This window comes from Maniola hyperantus, chromosome 9 (assembly GCF_902806685.2).
Source record: "Maniola hyperantus chromosome 9, iAphHyp1.2, whole genome shotgun sequence".
NCBI classification, from domain to species: domain Eukaryota; kingdom Metazoa; phylum Arthropoda; class Insecta; order Lepidoptera; family Nymphalidae; genus Maniola; species Maniola hyperantus.
In genome coordinates, this window is record NC_048544.1 from 10051380 (window position 1) to 10074385 (window position 23006).

At 38.6% G+C, this 23006-nt stretch overlaps 1 protein-coding gene across 1 annotated transcript; it reads left to right on the forward strand.

Annotated features, from left to right (window-relative positions):
• The first annotated feature begins 140 nt into the window (after window positions 1–140).
• On the forward strand, window positions 141–22583 carry Cdc50 (cell cycle control protein 50A). The gene is made up of 20 exons (XM_034971799.2): window positions 141–1355; window positions 1435–1568; window positions 2211–2413; window positions 3789–3910; window positions 4888–5010; window positions 5262–5347; window positions 6230–6365; window positions 6889–7054; window positions 8337–8374; window positions 12779–12893; window positions 14130–14355; window positions 15741–15932; window positions 17024–17154; window positions 18120–18264; window positions 18493–18619; window positions 19046–19203; window positions 19641–19731; window positions 20451–20612; window positions 20999–21165; window positions 22047–22583. Exons 1-20 carry the CDS (start codon window positions 1301–1303, stop codon window positions 22170–22172), a joined length of 2703 nt encoding a protein of 900 aa, XP_034827690.2. The 5' UTR covers window positions 141–1300; the 3' UTR covers window positions 22173–22583.
• Window positions 22584–23006: the final 423 nt, after the last annotated feature.

Here is a 23006-nt window from a genome sequence, read left to right on the forward strand (position 1 = left end):
TCTCTAAACTAAACTAAAACGGGTCTAAATCTAGTGCTATCCTTTTCCGCAAGCAACATTATGAAAAGGATAGCAATAGATTTAGACGTGTCATTTTAGTTTAGTTTAGAGATTGTGTACAAGAGAATCGGTTCCATTATAAGAACAAGTAAATGCATAAATAGCGAAGTAAAAGTGTAAAAAAATAAAATTAGATTAGCTCCTATTAAAAAAAAGATGGTACTTGACCTCTACTGGAGTCCTGGACCCTTCGTCGAGAGTGCAAGTTCAACTCTTTTTTTTTTAAACTATCGCGTCTATTCACAGTAGATCCGTGATTCACAAATATTCTGAGCGTCTATTCAATGCCCTCCTTGCTCACACGTTTCTTGAGTTACCCATGGGCACTTTCCCATAAGTTAAAAAAAATTAGAACCCAGAGCCGTAAGCCAGTTGGAAAAAGATGTCAAAAATAACACAGACTGTAGACCATAGCAGTCCCTGTCGCTCAAGCAGAGGTTACTTGCGAAATGTTATTCTGTCTGTTTTACGATTGCTTTGGCTTTTGTACTGCTACCCACCAATGCACAATATCTTAAAAAACAACAAAACAAATCAATTATTTCTTTAAAATACTTGAGTCAACATAACCTCACTTCAAGTTGCTTGTCAAGATCTCACGTACAAGAACATCTTGACCAACAAAAAAGTGGCCACGGTGATAAGGACAGGAAATAATCATTATATCGCGTTCTAATAAGACCTTAAGTGTATTTAGCTATCTCGCTCTAACATCTTTAGTATACATTCGTGGTCACAATAGGGCTCCTTCTTCAGATTAAGAATCAAGGTAGATTTGGCATTAAAATAATAATACCTTGTTAGAGCAAGCTAGCTGTATAGAAAAGCTCTGAAGAGTGATAGAGATGTAAACACAATTTTTTGTATTTGTCATAGTTTAGCTTTTTTTTGTTGGGCACGTTGTAGTTTGTGCCCAACGAACCTCTGTGATAGTAATTTATTGCGAATATTACGAGTTTTTATTTAGTTTTCTGTTTTAAATTTAGTATTGAATGTGTAGAAGCAAGTCTCCTTTCTTCATTGATTCCACAGCTGGCTGTAGACCATATCCGTCAAACCAAAGAGTATGTATCACTACAAAAGAGTATATAATCACAAAAAACCATCAATATTCTCTTTGGTAATCACTACGTATGTCAAAAAACTTGAAATTGGAGTTGAAATGGTGTTGAATTTTGGGATTTGGGTTTCGCTAATTAATTGATAGTTGTTAATAATAGTTTAGAATCGCTACACAATAATGGCGACTTCAAGCGACACTTCTGATCAGAATGTAAAGAGTAGGCGTCCTGCAGGTAAGCCAATTTTGAGTAAAGTGGAAACACCTCTTGTGGCCTCGTATTATTGATTTAAATACCTATGTTATTTTTCTAGAGTCTGCCTTCAAACAACAGCGATTGCCTGCTTGGCAGCCGATTCTTACTGCGGGCACTGTTCTGCCAACCTTTTTTGTGATAGGTATTGCATTTATTCCCGTGGGCATTGGATTACTTTACTTCTCGGATGAGGTAAGATCTACTTAATTTTGTTTATGAAACAATTTGAATACCAGTATTCAGTAGGCAAAATGCTTATGTGTAACTCATCTAATATGAGTTACCCATCAAATATGTTAAGGTTTTCCTCTTTAATATAATGTTATCATCGATGTATGTTATAAATTATAATGATGTGAGTCATCATTGTCATATTTTATTTATTTGATATACCAGTAATACATTGCAATTGATATTTTGTATGGCACACATCTTCCAGCATATTTGTATGTCCACTAGCCTATGCTCGCGACTTCGTCAGCGTGGACTACGCAAACTTCAAACCCCTATTTCACCCCGTTAGGGGTTGAATTTTCAAAAATCTTTTCTTAGCAGATGCCTACGTCATAATAGCTGTCTGCACTGCGTGCCAAAATATTTCAGCTTGATCCCTCCAGTAGTTTGAGCTGTGCGTTGATAGATCAGTCAGTCAGTCACCTTATCCTTTTATATATGTATATAGATTTCTGTGTGTCAGAGAGATAAATCTGTATCGTTTTATGTGTGAGCAAAATACCTACACTCTACAGATATCAGCCTTAGTATCTGTTATAGACAGCAATAAAAAAAAGGAAATACAGGGCAGCAGATCTCTCAATTCTTATAAAATTATAGGTAAAGGAACATGTAATAGACTACACATACTGCACAAAAGAAAATGAGAATATAACCTGCGCTGAATATATCAGGCAAAACAATATGACAGCCTGCACCTGCCAAATTGAATTTAACTTGACGCAAGATTTTAAAGGGGATGTGTATTTCTATTATGGACTCTCCAATTACTACCAGAATCATCGAAGATATGTCAAATCTAGGTAGCTATCTAAAGAAATTATACTGTTATATGTATTTTAATAATGTGGCTAATTCACAATCCCTAAATTAAACTAAAATGGCACATCTGAATCTATTGCTATCCCTTTCATAATGTTGCTTGCGAAAAAGGATGGCACTAGACTTAGACTTGTTAATTTAGTTTAGAGATTGTGTACAACAGAAACGGCCCCAATAACTGCTTAATTTTATGCCTTCTTCTTAAAGATAGTACTAGTAGTATTTATTTTTTTGTCTAATCTCAATTGGAAAACTTTCTATTAGAGATCTCAATCCATATTAATTGCTTATAAATTGCAAAAAAATTCCCGCTAGTCTTGGGCGCTGTATCCACTTAAGCAGAGTGGACAAAATGTGTTTATGCAGATCAATCAGATTGTACAGCATGTCCCGTAAGTAATGGATCAAACTTAAGCCGAGGATACATCACCCTATTATCTAAAACTAATTTTGATCAGAATTTTAAAAAACCATAGGGTAACCAAGTTTTTCTTTTTTTTTCAGTTTGTCAATTTTTTCTACCCTAAATCAGTTTTTTTAACGCGTCAGCTGAAAACAATATTTTTTTGATCAGATTTTTGTTTAATATTGCTGATTAGTTTACCAATGTAATATGAGGACCATTTTAGAAAATAATGTTTTAGTTTTTTCGAAAAAAAAGTTCGAATTATTTTTCTTTGATTAAGACAACCTGAATGAAAAACAATCTCCTGTAAAAAAAGTATGGCACTAAAGTGTACCATTATCTTAAAAACTTGTGCATTTATTGAGGTTTGTAAATTGATATAAAGCTTGCCAGATGCAAGCTTGTCATTACAAAGATGCTGCCAAAAATCTAAGAGAGGTGCTGAATTTACAAAATAAAAATAAATAAAAAAGTGTGTATTTTCCAAGTATTTTACTTTGAAATGTTTTACAGTGGCTGTTTTTTTACCTAAAGCACTAATGCAAGCTTTTAATTGGTTTGGCCAACAAAAAAAATGAACAACCATTGTTGACTCAGATGCAGGTAGCAATCCATAATTTTGATTTGTTTCTGTTTTCATTTTTTTAATAACTTTTAAACTCCTGTTCGCAGATGACTTAAATAAATATAGTGTGAAATCATAATTGCATACGTGATGCATAAAAATCTTCTTTAATGGGCTAATTTGCGTCACTCGTCCAGACGCGCGAGTGACGCAAATTAGCCCATTTTACGGCATGATCCTTTGGAAATTGTATGTAAGGTATAACAGAGTTAGTCACATTATCATATTATCATCTATCAATAATTTGACTGGTCTGCTAAACACATCTCTGGTCACCTCTGCTTTGGTGCATACCAGGCCTTATTCAATATTTACTGTTATACAGAGATGACAACCAGCTTCTTGGCCGTCTTACTAGTCCGCCATCAGGAGACTGTGAACCCTTTGCATCAGACAATGGAGTGTGGATAGCACCTTGTGGTGCCATAGCCAACTCTTTGTTCAATGGTATAACGCTTTTTAAAATCTTATCACACATATTTTGTACAATCTTTTATCATAATACTAGCTGATGCCCGCGACTTCGTACATGTGGATGTAGGTTTTTAAAAATCCTCTGGGAACTCTGATTTCCGGGATCAAAGTAGCCTATGTCCTTCCCCGGGATTCAAGCTATCTCTATATCAAATTTTATCAAAATCGGTTAAACGGGCGAGCCGTGAAAAGCTAGCAGACAGACAGACAGACACACTTTCGCATTTATAATATTAGTATGGATTTTGTCTTTACTTACTACTAGCTGATGCCCACGACTTCGTTTGCGTGGATTTAGGTTTTAAAAATCCCGTGGGAACTCGTTGATTTTCTGGGATAAAAAGTAGACTATGTCACTCTCCAGTTCTTTCACTATACCCATGCAAAAATCACGTCAATCCGTTGCTCCGGTGCGAGGTGATTGAAGGAAAAATCAACAAACAAACACACTTTCGCATTTATAATAAGGGTACTGATGCTGGCCCAGTGCGGATTGGTAGACTCTCCAGTAGAAACGATACATTATTCTATTGGTGATTTTCTTTATGACAAAGTCACATTAAAGTAATCAGCCTTATATTTCACTCACAAGACAGTGTAATAACTAGTAACATTACGATTTATAGGTATTTCGTTTACGTAGTAGTACGAACGTATTACTTTTATAGGGTTCCATAACCCAAGTGTCACAACGGGACCATATTACTAAGTGTCCGCTGTCCATCCTTCAGTCTGCCTGTCAGTGGGCTATATATCGTGAACCGTAATAAATGCAGAGTTTAAATTTTTACAGAATTTGTACGTCTATTGCCACTATGACAATAAATAATATAAATTTCAAAATAGCGGTCATGAAAATTAAAAAAATCATGTGTTATTTTTTACATGATGGTATGGAACCATTCGTGTGCGAGTCCGACTCGCACTTGACCGGTGTTGTATATTTTTAGATTCACTGTCGGTGACTTCAAAGGACATGAACATGGATGTACCAGTGCTAAGGACAGGTATTGCTTGGACGTCGGATAGAAATATCAAGTTCCGTAATCCTCCGGGCAAAGATCTGAAGACTGGTAAGTTGTTACATTGTGGTTACATTTGACACAATCGACTGATTAACACGCAAACCTCATTAATTAATTAAGGAGCCATTGATATAAATGACAAGATATGCCCAAGCGAACAAAATTTTTCACGGTTTTGGAACCAAATAAATCAGCGCCAGCTCCTGATATTGTTGTTTCTTTATTTTGTCATCTGACACAAGAAAGAAAAAGAAACATTTTTGGCTCTTGTTGTTTTTTACCGTCATGTTTAATTTCAGCTTTTGCAAACTACACGAAACCTATCAACTGGCGGCGTCATGTTTGGGAGTTGGATCCAAATAACACGGAAAATAATGGTTTTCTGGTAAGGCTTTAATGATAGATTTGGATGTTTGTTACTCCTTCACGCCACAATGACTGAACTGATTTGGCTGAGGAATAGAGATAGCGCGCCTGTAGTACCCTGAATTAACACATAGGCTACTTTTTATCTTGGAAAATCAAAGTTCCTGTGCTATTAAAAAAAGGGATAATATCGTTTGATCCTCTAAAATACGAATTGGTCTATTATAAATGAGCACTTTTTAACAATAAATGATCTTTTTTAATGACGTGACCGGCCATTTGTCCAGCCAAAATCTCAGGTTCGGTTAGATGAGAAGATAAATATGCGTGTGTGTGCTCGGCCTGCGGCCGAACACGTGCCTCTTTATTTTAGTTAGTTAATTGTTATTTCTTTTGGGTTAATAGAACCTAACTAAGACCATTTGTCCGCCTTAAATCTTAGGTTAGATTAGAACATAATATACATGGTTCTATAAAAATGTTTGAAGAAAGAAGCCCAATCATTGAAAAAGAGAATAAATAAAAAAGATGACTGTTTTGCAAAAAATAAAAAGATTATTTAAATATATGCCTTTTAAAAAACGTTTAAACGCGGCCGTACGGAGTCTTGGGCATAATTTTATTTTCATTTAAGACAATAATATAATCAAAAACTGTTGTGTCCCCTTTTGAAAGAGGGTTTGCATCCACACCATCACACCCTTCTGCCAAAGTAGTCGGCCACATTGTTTTGAATTAAGTCATCTTAGGGAAATATAGATATTCTATTACAATTTTATTATTATAGTGACAATAGTATTAAGAACTTCTAGTCTAGTTTGGTATCGGGTAAAAGCACCTAACTAGGTTCTTTCATATGGGTAATATAGCTAAGTTGTTGAAAAAAACATTTTTTTTCAAGAACGAAGACTTGATTGTATGGATGCGCACCGCGGCCCTGCCGACGTTCCGCAAGCTGTACCGAAGAGTAGACCACACGCAACGGGGTTTTATATCCGGACTTGTCTCCGGCCTTTACGTGCTTCGAGTCGAATACAGTGAGTACCTAGAAAAAACCCGACCAAGTGCGATTCCGACTCGCTCACCGACAGGTTTTCGCATTTTTTCGAGGTTTCTGTGATTGGTTAATCTTTTAAGGTTGCGCTTATTACTCTTATGGTTACCGAATATACACCAATGAATTATGAAAGACAGACCTTATTGCTTGACCTTAAGATTTTAAACACAAGAACAACAGAGATCTCCCTCAATCCTATCTTGCTCATAATTCGCGCGTAGGAAACAACCGATAGCGGGCGGACGTGTGCCTAAAGTTACGTAAAATAACTCGTTTAGCACCATAATGATTAAATTCACTTGCACTGCAGGGCACGGTTGTGCGCCCATCTGAGTGTTTGTGTGGTATGTTTATAGAAAAAGGTCATCAAGTGCCACTGGTTTTTGATGCAATAGTGTTGCGGAATTGCTACTTCTGAATTGCAAATTCTGAAGCCGACCATACATCGGCGTAACTTAAGTGGTAGTACTGTACTAGATCATACATACGTCCTTTTTCCACAGATTACCCGGTCATAGACTTCGACGGGCGGAAGTCGTTTGTAATATCGACGACCTCGCTGCTGGGCGGCAAGAACCCGTTCCTGGGCGTCGCGTACGTGGTGGTGGGCACGCTGTGCCTGCTGCTGGGCATCGTGCTGCTCGTCATACATGTCCGCTGCTCTAAGAGGTAATACTATATTTTATTGAAAAACTAATACTAAATTTACTTATAGGTAATCAGGTATAATAGACCCGCTTTGCAGACATGAACCAAAATAGTTTTAAATCAAAGATAATATTGATAAATATTTGATTCAAAATCGATGGGGGAAAAGTTATTTAACATTGAACAAAGTATAAATCAATAGGTTTTTCTGTACAGTTTTCGGATTTATTCCTTTACTTGTGCTATAAGACCTACCTACCTGGCAAATTTCATGATTCTAGGTCAACGGGAAGTACCCCATAGGTTTCTTGACAGACAGACAAACAGACAACAAAGTGACCCTATGAGGGTTCCTTTTTTCCTTTTGAGGTACGGAACCCTAAAAACATACTGTATAGCACTCGGGGATATTGAAATCTATCAATGAAAGAGTTTTTAGAATCCGATCATTACCCCTACCAACCCCTAAATACAAGCTAACCAACCCCTCTTTAATTATTAGTACAGCTGATATAGATTAATTGGGTTTATTATATTCTTTTCCTATTTTAGATACCCTTCTACTCCCAACACGTGTATCGTGGAACCTGTCCCATTTCCTGAAAATGTACCCATTCCTAAAAACCTTGCCTTGGCTTCGTAAGTACGACGTATTATGATTCCGATTGCATAGAAGAAACACGGTTTGTATAGGTGTATAGGTGTATAGCGACTTTGTCCGCGTGGATTTAGTTTTTTGGAACTCTGAATTTTCTGGAGTAAAAAGAAGCCTATACAGAAACTTATAGTCGGCAGAAAGTAATCTATCTCCGTACCAAATGGATCATGCTTGCGACTTCATCCACGTGGATTTAGGTTTTATAAGAACTTCGTGTTACCGGTCTTTGATTTTCCGGGACAGCCTATGTTTTTCCCTAGGAAGCTTGACTTCGTCCGAGTGGTATTAGGTTTTTAAAAATCCCATGGGAAATCTTGGATTTTCCGGAACAAAAAGTTGCCTATGACAATTTTTGGAACGCAAGCTATCTATACCAATCATATAAATTGGTTAAACGGATCCCGGAACTCTTTGATTTCCGGGATAGCCGGGATAAGCCCACCCAGTGTACCAGATTTCATCAAAATCGGTTAAACTGTCGGGCCGTCAAAAGCTAGCAGACAGACGTTCACACTTTCGCATTTATCATTTATTAGTATTATATTAACTTATTACTAAAAGTATATGAAGTGAAGTATTTTGAGTTTAAGTTCGACTCTACTCCGCCCATTTCTATTGGCCCTAACGCTTGCCCTGATGTTTCAGCACAACGGAAATGATCAACGTGAATCCACGCACGCCATATTCTTAAAGAGTCGCTGCAGTACATCCATCGAAAGGAAAACGTGAGCATGCCGAACGGTTTTAGCATTTGATATTAGGTTGCGTTTAAAGGACCTTGTACACATTAGTACAATACACTCGGCCAATGTTTTCGGTGAATATGACGCATACATGTGCCGCTTGTGGTCAGTGTACCTACGAAGGTTATCATTTCGCGGGCTTCAACTACTTCTTCAACTCTTCTACAACTTCAAACCACTACGCGTATACACATTGTACACACGTTTCAGGTAATACAAGCTACTAAATAACTTCGTTGTGTTACCGATCATACTTCAAAAAGTATTTCATTACTTTCTTGAAAACTAGTTTTATCTAACATTATAACTGAAATCGAAAACCATTCTTGTTTATACACTTCTATGTCAAAACCTACAAATTGACAGTAAAAACGTGTACACTGGTAACCATTTTGAATAAAAGGCTTTGACTTTTGACTATGGCTTGAAGTCCGCGATATAAACATCAAAGCCCCTCGGCGCAATTTGGAAACAACGCTTACATTTGCCGACACTTTTCGAACTCGTTGGGCCATTGAGTACTAATAGGTTCTAGGTTATTTATGTTAATTTTGTTGAATATTTTCCTTGCGAATCGCGAAAAAAAACTTGAAAAGACGCGTCGTGTCCCTTCGTATCTGCCGCAACCGGGGTTGAAGCCCGTAGTCTATAAAATGATACCGATTCCAAGATAGTTCATGTATTCATGGCTTTACTATTATTTTAAGAATGACACCTAGTATTTTTAGAAAATTTAAAAGTTCACAATAGAATTATATAATTTATTTAAAAATATATCGACAAAAAAGTCACCCTTTTTTACATAATTAATGTATTTATGCCCTAAAGAATTTAAAAGTTTAATGATAAATTAGTGCTAATTCTGTTATAGTTTAGCGTTTAAACTATCGAAAACTCACTTATTTCGTCAGAGTATGCCCGATTAGTTTCTGATCCGTCTGGGATCCTCAAACTCAAATCATTTACTCAGATTGGGTATAATTGTATACAGTTTCTTATTGTTAATTGCTGAAGTTGCGATACAATAATGTATTACGTGAACTTAAAGCTAAAGCTGCGAGGGTTCCAAACGCGTCCAGGTCCTTCACTCATGGCTCAACCTCACAGCGCACCTTGCGTGTTGCGGCCCGCGCGGCGCGCCGTCTGCCTTACGCTGCATGGCATAGTCTGCCTTGCGCCGCGTCGTGTAGACAGGCCCATGAATGAGTACCCCGGACGGTCGGGTATACTCCGACATACCTGAGTTTTTACCGGCTCATACATATTATATACTAGCTGATTCCTGCGACTTCGTCCGCGTGGATTTACGTTTTTTAAAATCCCGCGGGAACTCTTTGATTTTTCGGGATTGTTGTCGTTGCTTGGTACCTACAATATGAATTCACTATGAACACTTCCTGAATCTTGATAACCCAGGCGGGCAGTAACCCTGCAGCATCAGGATTAAGGAGTTGAATCCAGAATTTTTTATGTGACCACGACGTAAACTTTTTTTGTTGATTAAAAAAATAATTTGCAAATCGGTCCAGAAACCTCGAAAAAATCGATGTAGAAAAAAGAACCACCTCATTTTTGACAGTCGGTTAAAACCGATGACCTTGTAATATTTACGGAACAATCTTTAAAATATCCCCTTTCTAACAAAAAAAGAATGAATGAAATCGGACTACGCGTTAATGAATTACAACTCAGTATACATTTTAACTTTCGTCCCCTCTCCTACGGGAACCATGCTGAATTTCGGGATAAAAAGTATCCTATATTCTTCCTCATAGTATGACCTCAAATCGTACCAAGTTTCATTGGAATCCATTCAGTAGTTTCAGCGTGATGCGCGGCCGTGATACAGACAGACAGACAGACAGACAGACAGACAAAAATGAAAAAAATTACAGTTTTGGGTTCAGTATCGATTATAGAGTGCCCTCGAAAAAAAAATTTCAAAATATCTTCAATGTACAGAATTTGACCTGTTACAGTTTTATTATAAGTATTGATTGATTGATGATTTATTTTATAGTTCTGTTGTACTCAAACCAAACCAAATTGATAGGTCTATAAGTTATGCTATCTTTTTCTTCTACATGTAACATTGTAAAAAGGATAGACCTGACACTTACAGCACTTATTTAATTTTAATTGAAATATTGTGATATGTTTGTTTGACCATTTATTTGTTAATGTTAAATATTGTTAACGTAGAAATAATATGAACTTATTATTTAGATGTAAGTATGCTTTGTTTTTTTTACAGCTCCGTGCATTTTATCAGTAAATAATAATAATAATAATACAATACATGTGTTTTGTAGTTTTTATGAAACAGGAAATATGGTTTAGAAAAAATAATTATTACTTTTTGGAAATATTTGATATGTTTTTGTACATTAACTTTATTTCAGACATATACATACCTACCGTGTAATCTATGATGATAAAATAATATAATATCATCATAATATCATCATAAGTATAATTATAATTTTAAACTTAAAAATATAGAGATTAGTGTTGCGTCTAACATCTAAGTGCCTTTTAGAAAAGTAATGTATTCATAATATTAATAACAATTACTTAGTACACTTACTTATTTACTAGTATTTAGAAATAAATAAAGTAGAAATTTTCTCTTTTTAAACAATCCATAGTATGTACTTACATAAATTTTCTATTAACGAAATTAAAAATATGAGTTCGCAGCCATAGGATAATCATTTATTCAACTTGATAGGGTTCTGTACGTCCGAATGAAAAAACGGAACCCTTGTAGGATCACTCGTGTTCTGACTTCTGTCACAGCCAATTTCCTCCGAATCTACTGTACTGATAGAGTTGGATAAGGTACCTACACAGACATACATATGAATTTCTGTGACCCAAAATACTTACTTGATTTTTCAATATGGAAGTCATTTTTCGGGGAAAAATTAGAAAATTTAAAAAGAACTTGACTCAAGCTCTTTTTTTGGGTAGCGGTGCTGTCTCACATTAGCCGCATTATATAGCGTAGATTGACGTCACTGAATTATTGTCTATGGAAACAAGATTATTACATTATTACATTTTAAATATTGTTTTTTTGTCGCGTATCTTTATATTAGCTTTGCATTCGATGTTACTTTCCATTTGTATTTGCATTTAGGTACTTAGTGTATTTCCGAAAAAACTAACTCTAATTAAGTAATTAGTTGCCTATCTTGATGTTTCACTGAATAAAATGTTTTAAAAATTTTAAGGCCAATATTCTTATTTACAATAGTGCTTTTTTGGTTGCTCACAGATTTCTAATCAAAAATGACTAAAATGATATTAAATGCATAGGTACCTAATCTGATAAAATATGATAATGACCAATCTAAAATAATGATAGTAGAAAAAATATAGAAAAGGTTGCTTTAATTGCATTTAACTAGTTGTCTTTCTATCACATCTTTACATTCTATTAATTTTATTGATAACTGGCTTATGCTCGCGACTTCGTCCGCGTGGATTTAGGTTTTTTAGAACCCCGTGGGAATTGTTTAATTTTCCGGTATAAAAATCCTTCCCCGGGATGTAAGCTAACTCTATACCAAACTTCATCAAAATCGGTTAAACTGTTGGGCCGTGAAATGCTAGCAGACAGACAGATACACTTTCACATTTATAATATATAAGTATGGATATGGATATGACGATAATTATTGTAATGACTTCCTCTCTGAAGTCTGAAACTAACTGCACACGAGTAGATATTATAGACCAGAGGGGAAGCTTCACACTAGCTCACGCACACCACGACGTGTCACGGACGCTCCGTTTGCCATCGAACTGGGCGCACGGAGCGTCCGTGACACGTCGTGGTGTGCGTGAGCTGCGCTTGAGTGAGTGAACCTACCGCCAGCCGCTAGTATGAAGCTTCCCCTCTGGTCTATATATTATCTACTCGTGTGCTAACTGTATCTAATCTTTATCTGTAGATACCATAACAAAGTATGCAATAAAACTACTGATCCTTTTATACCTATCTATTTTAATATTTATTTATTTGGTAGAGCTTTGATACCTGAAGCAGCGTAGTGGGAGAAAGTTGGCGAATCCGAAATCAAAGAATTCCCGCGGGATTTTGAAAAATGTAAATCCACGCGGACGAAGTCGCGGGCATTAGCTAGTATGAGTACAAAGTAAGGTAGTGATTATATGTAGTGGGGCGCGTCATTTCTGCAAGCTCTACCATAATATTGTCGATTAGATAGGTAATTTAATTATCTTGATTCAGATACAAGTTAGCACTAGACTAGCAAGATTGGTTTGCAACTTTACATTGAGTTTTGCAGATCTCGATCGAATTTATTTAAACTACAGCCAAAAATATGTACAGAGTGTTAGTTTTAGTTACATTTATGTGTACTGTGTTTGCTCAAAGCAATGATGGGTTGTTCGATTTAAATATAATACATTATAACGATTTTCATGCACAGTAAGTAAGTAGGTAATTATTAATACTTGAAGCGTTAATTAGGTAGGTATAGTCCTATCGCCCCTATCGGGGAGGGAACGCCCCCGCACACCCGAACAGCCCTCGCGCTAACCCGTGCGGGCGAGCGCGGGTGACGTCCGTGTGTGCGGGGCGTCCCCTCGCCTCATACCCCGATTGCCATCTCAACCTGTCGCGTACTGTAGATACCCGAATCCTTTCACGGTAAATAACTCTTGCTCGACTTAAGCGGTACCTAGTTAGTGGAATTTCACCTTCCAATTTGACCCTAAAATAGAATACTTTTTAAATTCAGATACTAATTAGCCCTTGCAACTCACCTGGTGGTAAGTGGTGATGCAGTCTAAGATGAAAGCGGGCTTACCTGGAAGAGGTAGTTTTTATTAAACATCTCTGGTTTCTACACGACATCGTACTAGCTAACACTAAATCGCCTGGCGGCACGGCTCTGCCGGTAGGGTGGTAACTAACCACGGCCGAAGCCTCCGACCAGACCAGAGATTTAAAAATTATGAAATTCCAAACCCCTGCCGGAAATCCAACCCGGGACCTCCTAATAAGAACACAAGACCACAGTGCTTATCACTACGCCAGGGAGGTGGTCAAAATCAACTATAAACAGGAGCGCCAGCGTAATTTTTTTATTGACAGAAAAAATTTAAAGTTAAAGAGAACAAGCTCAGCCATCAAAATTAGAGTGAGATGAAATCCCTATCTATATTCCATACTACTAAAGGTTCAATTTTTAGTGGAAGTGTCAATTAGTACCTATGCTTTCGGTATTCGGGAGTAGGTACCAACCTCCTAACAGCTCCTAATCTTTTTCATAGTTTTTTTTTTTTTTTTTTAAATTCTTTATTTAGCCAAATATAATTCTACAATTTTACGCTTGACATCCTAAAACTCTGTTGAGTTTGTATGGATGTTGCACATTCCTCTTATAAAACTAAACTAAACTAGATAATAACTAAGTACAAATCAAAACTGATGAAATCGATGCGATCTTAATAATATTGGTAGGTAAAATGTAGGTCGGTAGGTAATTAGCGAAATGTTACTAAATGCTCGCGATTATGACGTCGCACCGCGCACCGTGCAATCCAATAGCCACTCGCCAAACCGGTTTGTGCATCGCAGAGCGCCCAAGCATGTACAGGTTGTTCCTTGAAAGGCCTTGTCGGCAGTTCCCACTCACTGCCATTTTTTATTTTATTAAAGCTTCGACGAAATAGCTTTAAACGGAAGTCCTTGCAATCCAGTAGAAGGAATCTGCATTGGTGGATATGAGCGCCTTTATACAGCCATTCGTCAGGCGTTAGAGAGCGAGCCAGATTCCTTGATATTCAATGGCGGAGACACCTTCCAAGGGACTATGTGGTACAACTTTCTACGCTGGAACGTAACTCTACATTTCATGAATTTGTTGCCACAACATGATGCTCATGTAAGTACATCGTATAGTAGGTACGCGACAGGTCAAGATGGCAATCGGGGAGGGAACGCCCCGCACACCCGCATGTCACCCGCGCTAACCCAGTGCGGACGAGCGCGGGTGACGTGCGGGTATGCGGACGTTTTGCTGATTGCTATCTCAACCTGTGGCGGACTATACCTACCTACATGCGTAAACTGAAGTACCTAACTTACCACAAAAACTTTAGGCGCGGTTTCAACGGAAGTCGAACCCGTTTAGCCCATATAAAGAAATATAAGAACTATTTAGAGCAATAAAAAGCCCTTATTCGTACGCCTTGTGAAATAACGCTTACTTCTGGTTTTACCTCCGAATACGTATAGTACGCGACATGTCGATATGGCAATCGGGGAGGGAAGCCCCGCACGCCCGTGCTAACCCAGTGCGGTCGATCGCGGGTGTGCGGGGCGTCTCCCTGCCTCATACCCCGATTTCCATCTTAACCTGTCGTGGACTATACTAAGTGTAAAAATATAGTCGTACCTACTTGTTTAGAGCTGAATGAGCTCTGAACAATGATACCCCACATGCTAGGGTAAGAAAGAGATATTTTTTCCGGCTCGTTTTTCATAAATGGGAGCCTCCCTGAACTAAGTACCTACGTGTCTAGTGGACCCTTTCTTTCGGCATCTGTATCGAATTGCTGAAAGTTGTGATGTCTTCCCATCCCATTAATAGTACCTAATGGTAGGAGTTGTCTGACGCACAACAGACGGAAACGTTTAAGTGCGGAAACCAGCCCAGAGCGAAGAGGAAGGAGTTGTCTGAAGATAATAACCTTCATTTTTGTAAATCTACATTGGATGTTGGAATTGGCCTTTGAAACGACAGCTACTGCTGTTTGGTGGGTGTAGATTTGTTACAGGACAGGTTAGGCAAACACACCCGCAGCACAAAGCCTATATAAACATAAGTACCTACTCTTGGTCTGTTCTGAATCTGTTGTGGTGTTTTCCCGCGCTTTGATTGGTTGCTCGTCGAGAATGTGTAGGAGCAATACAACACAGTAGGTACAGTAATTTTTTGTACCACTTAAACCTGCGCTTGATGCTTGGAAAACCTTATAGCTTAGTGAATGACGTAAGGTACATACTTGGGTTACATTTTAGCAAAGTACATATGGATTTTCTATAGTTGTACCTATCATTTATGTAGTACGAGTACCTACCTAGGTGGGTAGGTACGACAACGCGGAACTAACCTACTAGGTATTATCTTATCTCTGAATTGGGTGTTTTATTGCGATTATCGACATTAATTTTGATAATCGATTGTAAATCGATAGCTCAGAGACTTAACTGTCGGAATAGGTAGATTAAGAGTTATTTTTAAATCATAAAAAAGTCTTTTTTCAGGTCCTTGGCAACCATGAGTTCGACAATGGAATAGACGGTCTTCTTCCATATTTGAAGGGTCTCAATTCACCCATGCTGGGTGCGAATGTTAATACAACCTTCGAACCAGAAATGACCCCGTATGTGAAGAACCATATTGTAGTTGAGCGAAAGGGACGCAAGATTGGCATCATCGGAATATTATTGACGGGGGTGGGTGTGGTTTCTTTAATTGAAATCTTCATATTTTTCAGACTTTTCATCACCCAGCATGAACATAATTTCATACGTTTACGTAATGACATGGTCTGGATGACATACCTATCTAAGTAATATAGGGTGTAGACAAACTTAGACAATATTGTATGGGTGGGTAAATAAGGGATAGGGTAAGATTCTTTCGGCATTAGGATAGTAAGTAGGGATAAGAAGAAGCAGGGAACTTAGTTACATCAAGTGATTCTTCTGAGTTCCATTAAGTAGTCATGCAGCGTTTGATTTAGGTAGATATATTATGTATATGTACTTTTATAATACAGCTGAGCATACAGCGGTAAGCTCTATAGAAGAAATAGTACGTTAGTAGGTAAGTACTAAGTACCTACATAATAATTCAATGGGTAAGGTAATTTTTTTTTACCTTTACCTTATTGAATAATTGGATTTTACAATACTTACCTATAGGTAAGTATTGTGAGATTCAATTATTACGATAGTATTTACGTACGCGATAGTTTGAGATGGCAATCGGGGTATGAGGCGGGGGGACGCCCCGCACACCCACGCTCACCCGCACCGGATTAGCGCGGGGGGTGTGCGGGGCGTTCCCACCCCGATTGCCGTTTCGACTTGTCGCAGACTATAGCTGCCCATTTGGTCGCTGCGAATATATAACATCGTGAATAATAAATGATATGCAACGTAATCTGGCGAATTGGTTCACGCACCAGAGGGAGACGACAGACCTTCATGTAACATTTGCAGAACCCCCGATCTCCGATCGCCTTCCCCTACATCTCAATACAAAGCCTTGTGCCTTTAGCTTGGCAATTTATCTACAGTACGCGGCCGAAAGTAATGTAGGTATACTTACATCGGCCTTTAGAATGACATTTCGGTTTTGTAGAGCGTTGTCTCTATCACTCATACCTATTTGACGTTTTATCGGTCTCAACGACAGACTGCTCTACAAATTTGCTATCTTCATCTAAAGGTCGATGCACATTACTTTCGGCCGCGTACTGTACAGATTGTATTGTAGGTATGCTATGAATTATGATAACCGTCGTTTTCTGTACTTTCAGTTTACTGCACCAATAGGAAAAGTAATAATGGAGGATGAGTTGGAAGCGGTGCGGCGCGAAGCAGCCTTACTCACTCAACAAAACGTGGACATCATCATTGTGCTTTCACACGTTGGATACTCCACTGACCTGTAAATTAATCACTACCCATATTATAAACTAGCATACGCTCGCGAGTTCATCCGTGTGGATTACCCAAATTTCAAACCCTTAGGGGATGAATTTTCAAAAGTCCTTAGCGGATGCTTGCACAAAGCGCTTACTGCAGAGACTAATTATACGCTTTTTAGAAGTTTAGTGTATTTAAGTCAACATCATCGTCAACCCGTATCTGCCTCAGTACCAAGCACGGGTCTCCGCTCAGAATGAGAAAGGTTTGGATATACCTACTTAGTCCACCACGCTGGCCAAGTGCGGATTAGTGGACTTAACACGTTTTTGAGAACAGTACGGAGAAATCTCAGGCATGCTGATTTCCTCACGATATTGTCCTTCATCGTTAAAGCAAGTGACGTTTAACTGCTTATTAAAACGAACATAAATTTCGGATTTATGTTCGTTAGAGAGTGCTCGGGATCGAACCCCCGACGTCTTTACCAAGATTATCACCGCTTATAAACTGAAAACTAAAACTTTGAAATGCGTAGGTATGTTATCAATATCATTAATACGTGATTAATATTATGACTTTTGAGTGATTCTTGGTGGGTTCACGTTACACGTAGGTTAGCGATGTTTGTTGAGGGGGCGAAGTTCCTGATCCTAGGTATAGCTACTTATAACTTTCTTTAAAAATTTGGAATTTTATCTAAATTATCTTATATCTGTTAGGAACCTACCAGACCTACCTAATTCTGATGGGTAGGTACCTATTATAACTTGTCTGACTAAGCCGTGCCGCCTATTAATTTATCTATTCAAATATGTCTCATTCTATAAATTCTATCTATCTTATTAAAATCGCTAAAGATCTAATTTAAAAAATCAGACCCATACGTAATAAAGGGTGGAGTAGGTACAAAACAAAATCTCTAAACTGTATACTACTTGATCCCACTTCTGATATTGAGATCTCTCGTATGTTGTTCGTACATAGGAGGTTAGGAGCTCTGATGCCGCCCGAGGTGGACATAATAGTGGGTGCGCACACTCACACGCTGCTGTACAACGGACAGGCGCCGGACGGCTCGCGGCCAGCCGGGCCATATCCTACTGTTGTCAGACAAGCTGGCGGACATAGAGTAAGTACCTAAGACGTGGTTTATAGACGAAAGAAAAGTTTAAAGAACTGGTGAGTGGCGAAGATATAGCTTGGAAGTCTTGGATACGTCATATTCTTCAAGACAAAAACATGCCGTGATGTGTGTTTGTTATACCTAACTTACGGCACATGTGTGGTGCGGGTGAGGACACACTTACCTGAAATGAATGTGTTGAAAATTAAAATATTTTTTTATTTTGTTATTTAGGTTCTAGTCGTGCAAGCCTCGGCCTACACTCGCTATTTGGGTGACATTAAGCTATATTTCGATGATGAAGGCCACATTGTGTCATGGGAGGGGCAACCGATATACCTTGGCCCATCGATTATAAAAGGTAAGCTGATAACTATGTACATAATATGTACATAGTTATCAGCCTAAACTGAAATGCATTTGTTTGTGCATATAATGAACAAACAAATGCATTTCAGTTTAGGCAAGTATATTATCTCGCCAAACTGCATAGCAGTTTTTTGGCGATTGCGCGCTTAGAAAGGACCAATGCTAAACTTAAGGGTGAAATAAACGTAGGTTTCCAATAAAAATCCTAGAAGTTGTAATACAAGGCACTGTTATGTAAGAGCGCGGTTCCAATACGCGCGTTCAGCGTCGCATAATACACGCGCATGATACTTAGTACAATGTCGCCGATTTCAGTCATAGAACTCGTGCCGCGTATAGACTGACGCAAGGTAACATGCAATGTACGCGTAAAATTTAACTCCTCATGCGCAATTTTAACTTTTCTCTGCTGTCACAGATCCGCGTATAAGCAGCCTGTTAGAGCCATGGCGACAGGAAGTGTACGCGATCGGCAAGGAGGTGCTCAGCGTGTCTCTCACGGAGTTGAATCGCGACGCCTGCCGCCGCGCCGAGTGCAACATCGGCAGTTGGGTCTGCGACAGCTTCATTGAAGAGGTATAGGTACCTACCTATTGGCATTGAATTATTATATACTAACCTATTGGAGACGTGGCCACTTTTCTCACACTCTTGCGCCCTCCACTTTGTCCTGCACAAGGTGCTCGATGGATTCACTCTCACGCCGAAAGACGTATCCGAAGAATTTTAATATGCAACTCTGTACTAACGCCGAAAGACGTTGTTTAATGCTGAGTTCTTGGATTATAGAGACGTCGCGTTGGTACTAAATACTTATTTGATGCTTTGACTAAATTTCCTAATCGTACTCTTAATCGAGTTGGATTTGGGAACTCAGCGTAATATTAACCAAAGAAAATACCTATATAACTATATTTGATTAATTGAAACAGATCACGACCATCGGCATTCAGATATTCATCACTGCTGAAGGTCAATGTAGAGGGATCTATTAAAAATCATATTTTCAACAGGTAATGCCCCGCGCGACTGGTTCCGCGTGGGGACACGCTCATGTGTGCTTGATCAACACTGGAGGCATTCGAGCTCACATCAGTTCGGGAGGTAGATAGTTTTATACATAAAGCAGTTTATACAGAAGTGTCAAGTGGTACAAACATGGTAATGTCCTTGTATCGTTACTCCATACTTACTAATATTATAAATGCGAAACTGGGTCTGTCTATCTGTCTGCTGGCTTTTCACGGCCCATCCGTTCAAGCGATGTTGACGAAATTTGGTACCTACAGAGACAGCCTGCATCCCAGGATGGACATAGGCTACTTTTTATCCTGGAAAATCAAAGAGTTCCCACGGGATTTTTTAAAACCTAAATTCACGCGGACGATTTCGCGGGCATTATCTAGTAGATAATATTGTATGACATTACAATAATGCTCAGTGGGATCCCTTCAATCACGGGTTTGGTTCGGGAGTTACTGAAGTACGCGGAGAGCATTGCATGAGTTATTCAATGTTCTCAGCATACATTCAAAATCCTTGAATGTTTTATCGTTTTGTATTTTGATATCTTTTCGTGTGTATTTAAATTTATTATTGATCATCTAGTTAGTATAAGTGGCAGTGCCATTCCAATTAGATGTAAAATAAATAGATAATAATAATTACTGAGGTGCATAACACAGATATGGTACATAAGGTCACCAGACGTGCCACCTCTGTTACGTGACTATTTAAAACTTCTCAATCCATGCGGATTGTGTGTGGATCCACTGTGGATTCAGAATATGAAAAGAACATACTGAATGAATTTTCTCTTACAGAAGTAACAACTGAAGGGCTCCTAATGGCGCTGCCATTCGAGAATAAAGTGCAAGTGTACGATCTAAAGGGCTCGTATTTGCTCGAGGCACTCGAGTTCTCAGTGGGAGTGAGCCAGAGCAACCCACAGGCCTTCAACAGTAATCGAATGATACAGATTGGGGGTGAGTATGCACAACCACCTAGGTACATTCTTGTTTTATTCTCGAAAGTTGTGAAATACAGATTCGCCGCCGAAAGCATGGAATTTGAGCTTTACATCGTGTTCCTTACGGTGTAATTTTCAATATTTGATTGAAAGAAGTGTACGACGCGTGGGCCACGTGTCATTCACGCTTCAATTACACACAATTCCAAGGAACACGAAATAAAGCTCATGCTTTAGTCGAGTCGGAGTAAGTTAGTAGGTAATGTGCGAAGCCTTAAAAGCGGTCATAGATATCTACACGGGCAGCTTTATTTTCCCTAGCCAACACGTCGCTGACGCGACGCCCCAGCGCGCCTAAAAACTGTTTAATTCAATTAAACCTACATTAAAAATCTGTATCAGGGATGCGGGTTGTGTACAACGCTTCAGCTCCTATAGGATCGCGTGTAGTTTCCGCTGGAGTGCGCTGCGTGAACTGCACAGTGCCGCGATACGAGCCGCTCGACACGGAGGCTACGTACCGCGTCGTCAGTCAGGACTATATCGCTGAAGGCGGCGGAGGATTCACGGTAAACCTTAATAAATACACTCCATCTAAAAATTTCAGGTAACCCATTAGAAAAAATTGGTCAAGTGCGCGTTGGACTTGCACACGAAGAGTTCCGTACCATCGTACAAGAAGCAACACTTTGTAATTTTTTTAAATTTCAAGGCAGCTATTTTAAATTTATTATTATTTTTTGTTATAGCGGCAATAGAAATACACATTCTGAAAATTTCTCTATCTATTACGGTTCACGAGATACAGCCCGCTGACAGACAAACTTAGTAATAGGGTTAGCACCCTTTGAGTACGAAACCCTTGTAGGGTTTCGTACTCATGGCTGTAAGGTGTCACGGGTCATTTGAAAGAATCGAAGTTTCTTACATATTATCATTAAATATTTCTTACACATAGATATCTCTGTGTCGAATTTGAAATCTAATCGAAATTCTCCTCTTTGTTTATATTTCGGAGGGTAGGGTTTTAATTAAGTACTTACATTTATTTCTTACGCCATGATTACCAAAACGCTTAGTTGGCGCAAAATAAGGTATTCCAGGTATTTAACTCAATCTTAAGTCTGAGCAAAGTCAAAGTTCGCTCTATAGATCTCAGCCTCTAGTCTATGATCTGCGCAAGTCGCCATGTTGCACCTCAGATTGGACTATAGGCATAGTACGCGACAGGTTGAAATAGCAATTGGGGAGGGAACGCCCCGCACACCCGCATAGCCCTCGCGCTAACCCGATGCGGGCGAGGGCGGGTGACATTGACGTCCTCCCACCTCATACCCCGATTGCCATCTCAACCTGTCGCGGACTATACTTGTTTTGCGTTAACTATACGGAAACGAATAAATATTAATTCATTGAAATAAAGTGTTTATACAATTCTCTCCGACAACAGATGTTAGCAAACAACAGGGAGCATGTCGAGGATGTTGGTGTAGACTACGTGATGCTGCGGAGGGGCCTGCGACGACAGGGCACCGTTTTGAAAGACCTCGACGGACGCATTCAAATTGTGTATTAACTCAAGAAGATGCTATATCATGAGAACTTTGTATAATCTATCTAACATATCAACGTACAGCTGAAACCGCTGGAATAATTTGCATCTAGGTTTTCTTTATATTATAGCCTCCATAGATCTGTCTAAAATCTGAGCAAAGTCCAAGTGTGCTCTATAACAGCCTAAGAAAGGGTTTTCAGAAATTTCACGCGAAAGAAGCCGGGTTGGGTCAGCTAGTTTAAAATAGAATAATTAGAAATATCTTATCTATAACAAAACCTTATTGTACAAACCTGTAAAAAAAACTATTACAACAATTTTGGTAGGTACATGAAAAATAAAAATAAATAAATAAATTGTAATATCTGAAGAAAGAAGAACAGCATAACTTTTACTAAAGTTGATAACCTAATTACAGGATTTGGATTTAAACATTTTGTTTTATTTTTACGAGGTAAGTACTTTTGATGTTTGAAAAGCTACCAGAGATTTTGGTTTTTTTGTCTAGTTACAAAGCTCTGCCGCCAAGCGATTTAGCGTTCCGGTACGATGTCGTGTAGAAGAGAGCGTCAACCAATTGGAAGTAATTGCGGTTATTGAATTATAGAGCTGTCAAACTTTCTAAAGAGCTACCGGTCAAGCACGTTCTTTTGCTTGAGTCAGAGTCTCCTCGCTGACTCAAGCAAAATAACGTACTCAGGCTCTCGTCTGAGTAAAGCACTTTCACCGTTTACAAAGTTTGCTTGATGCTTGAGTCAAGCATTTACGTGATTGATGCGATTTTATATTTTTGCTTGACGCGACTTTCAACAGTGACTCGAGATATGAGAAAAATGTCGTTTGCTTTTAAAAAAA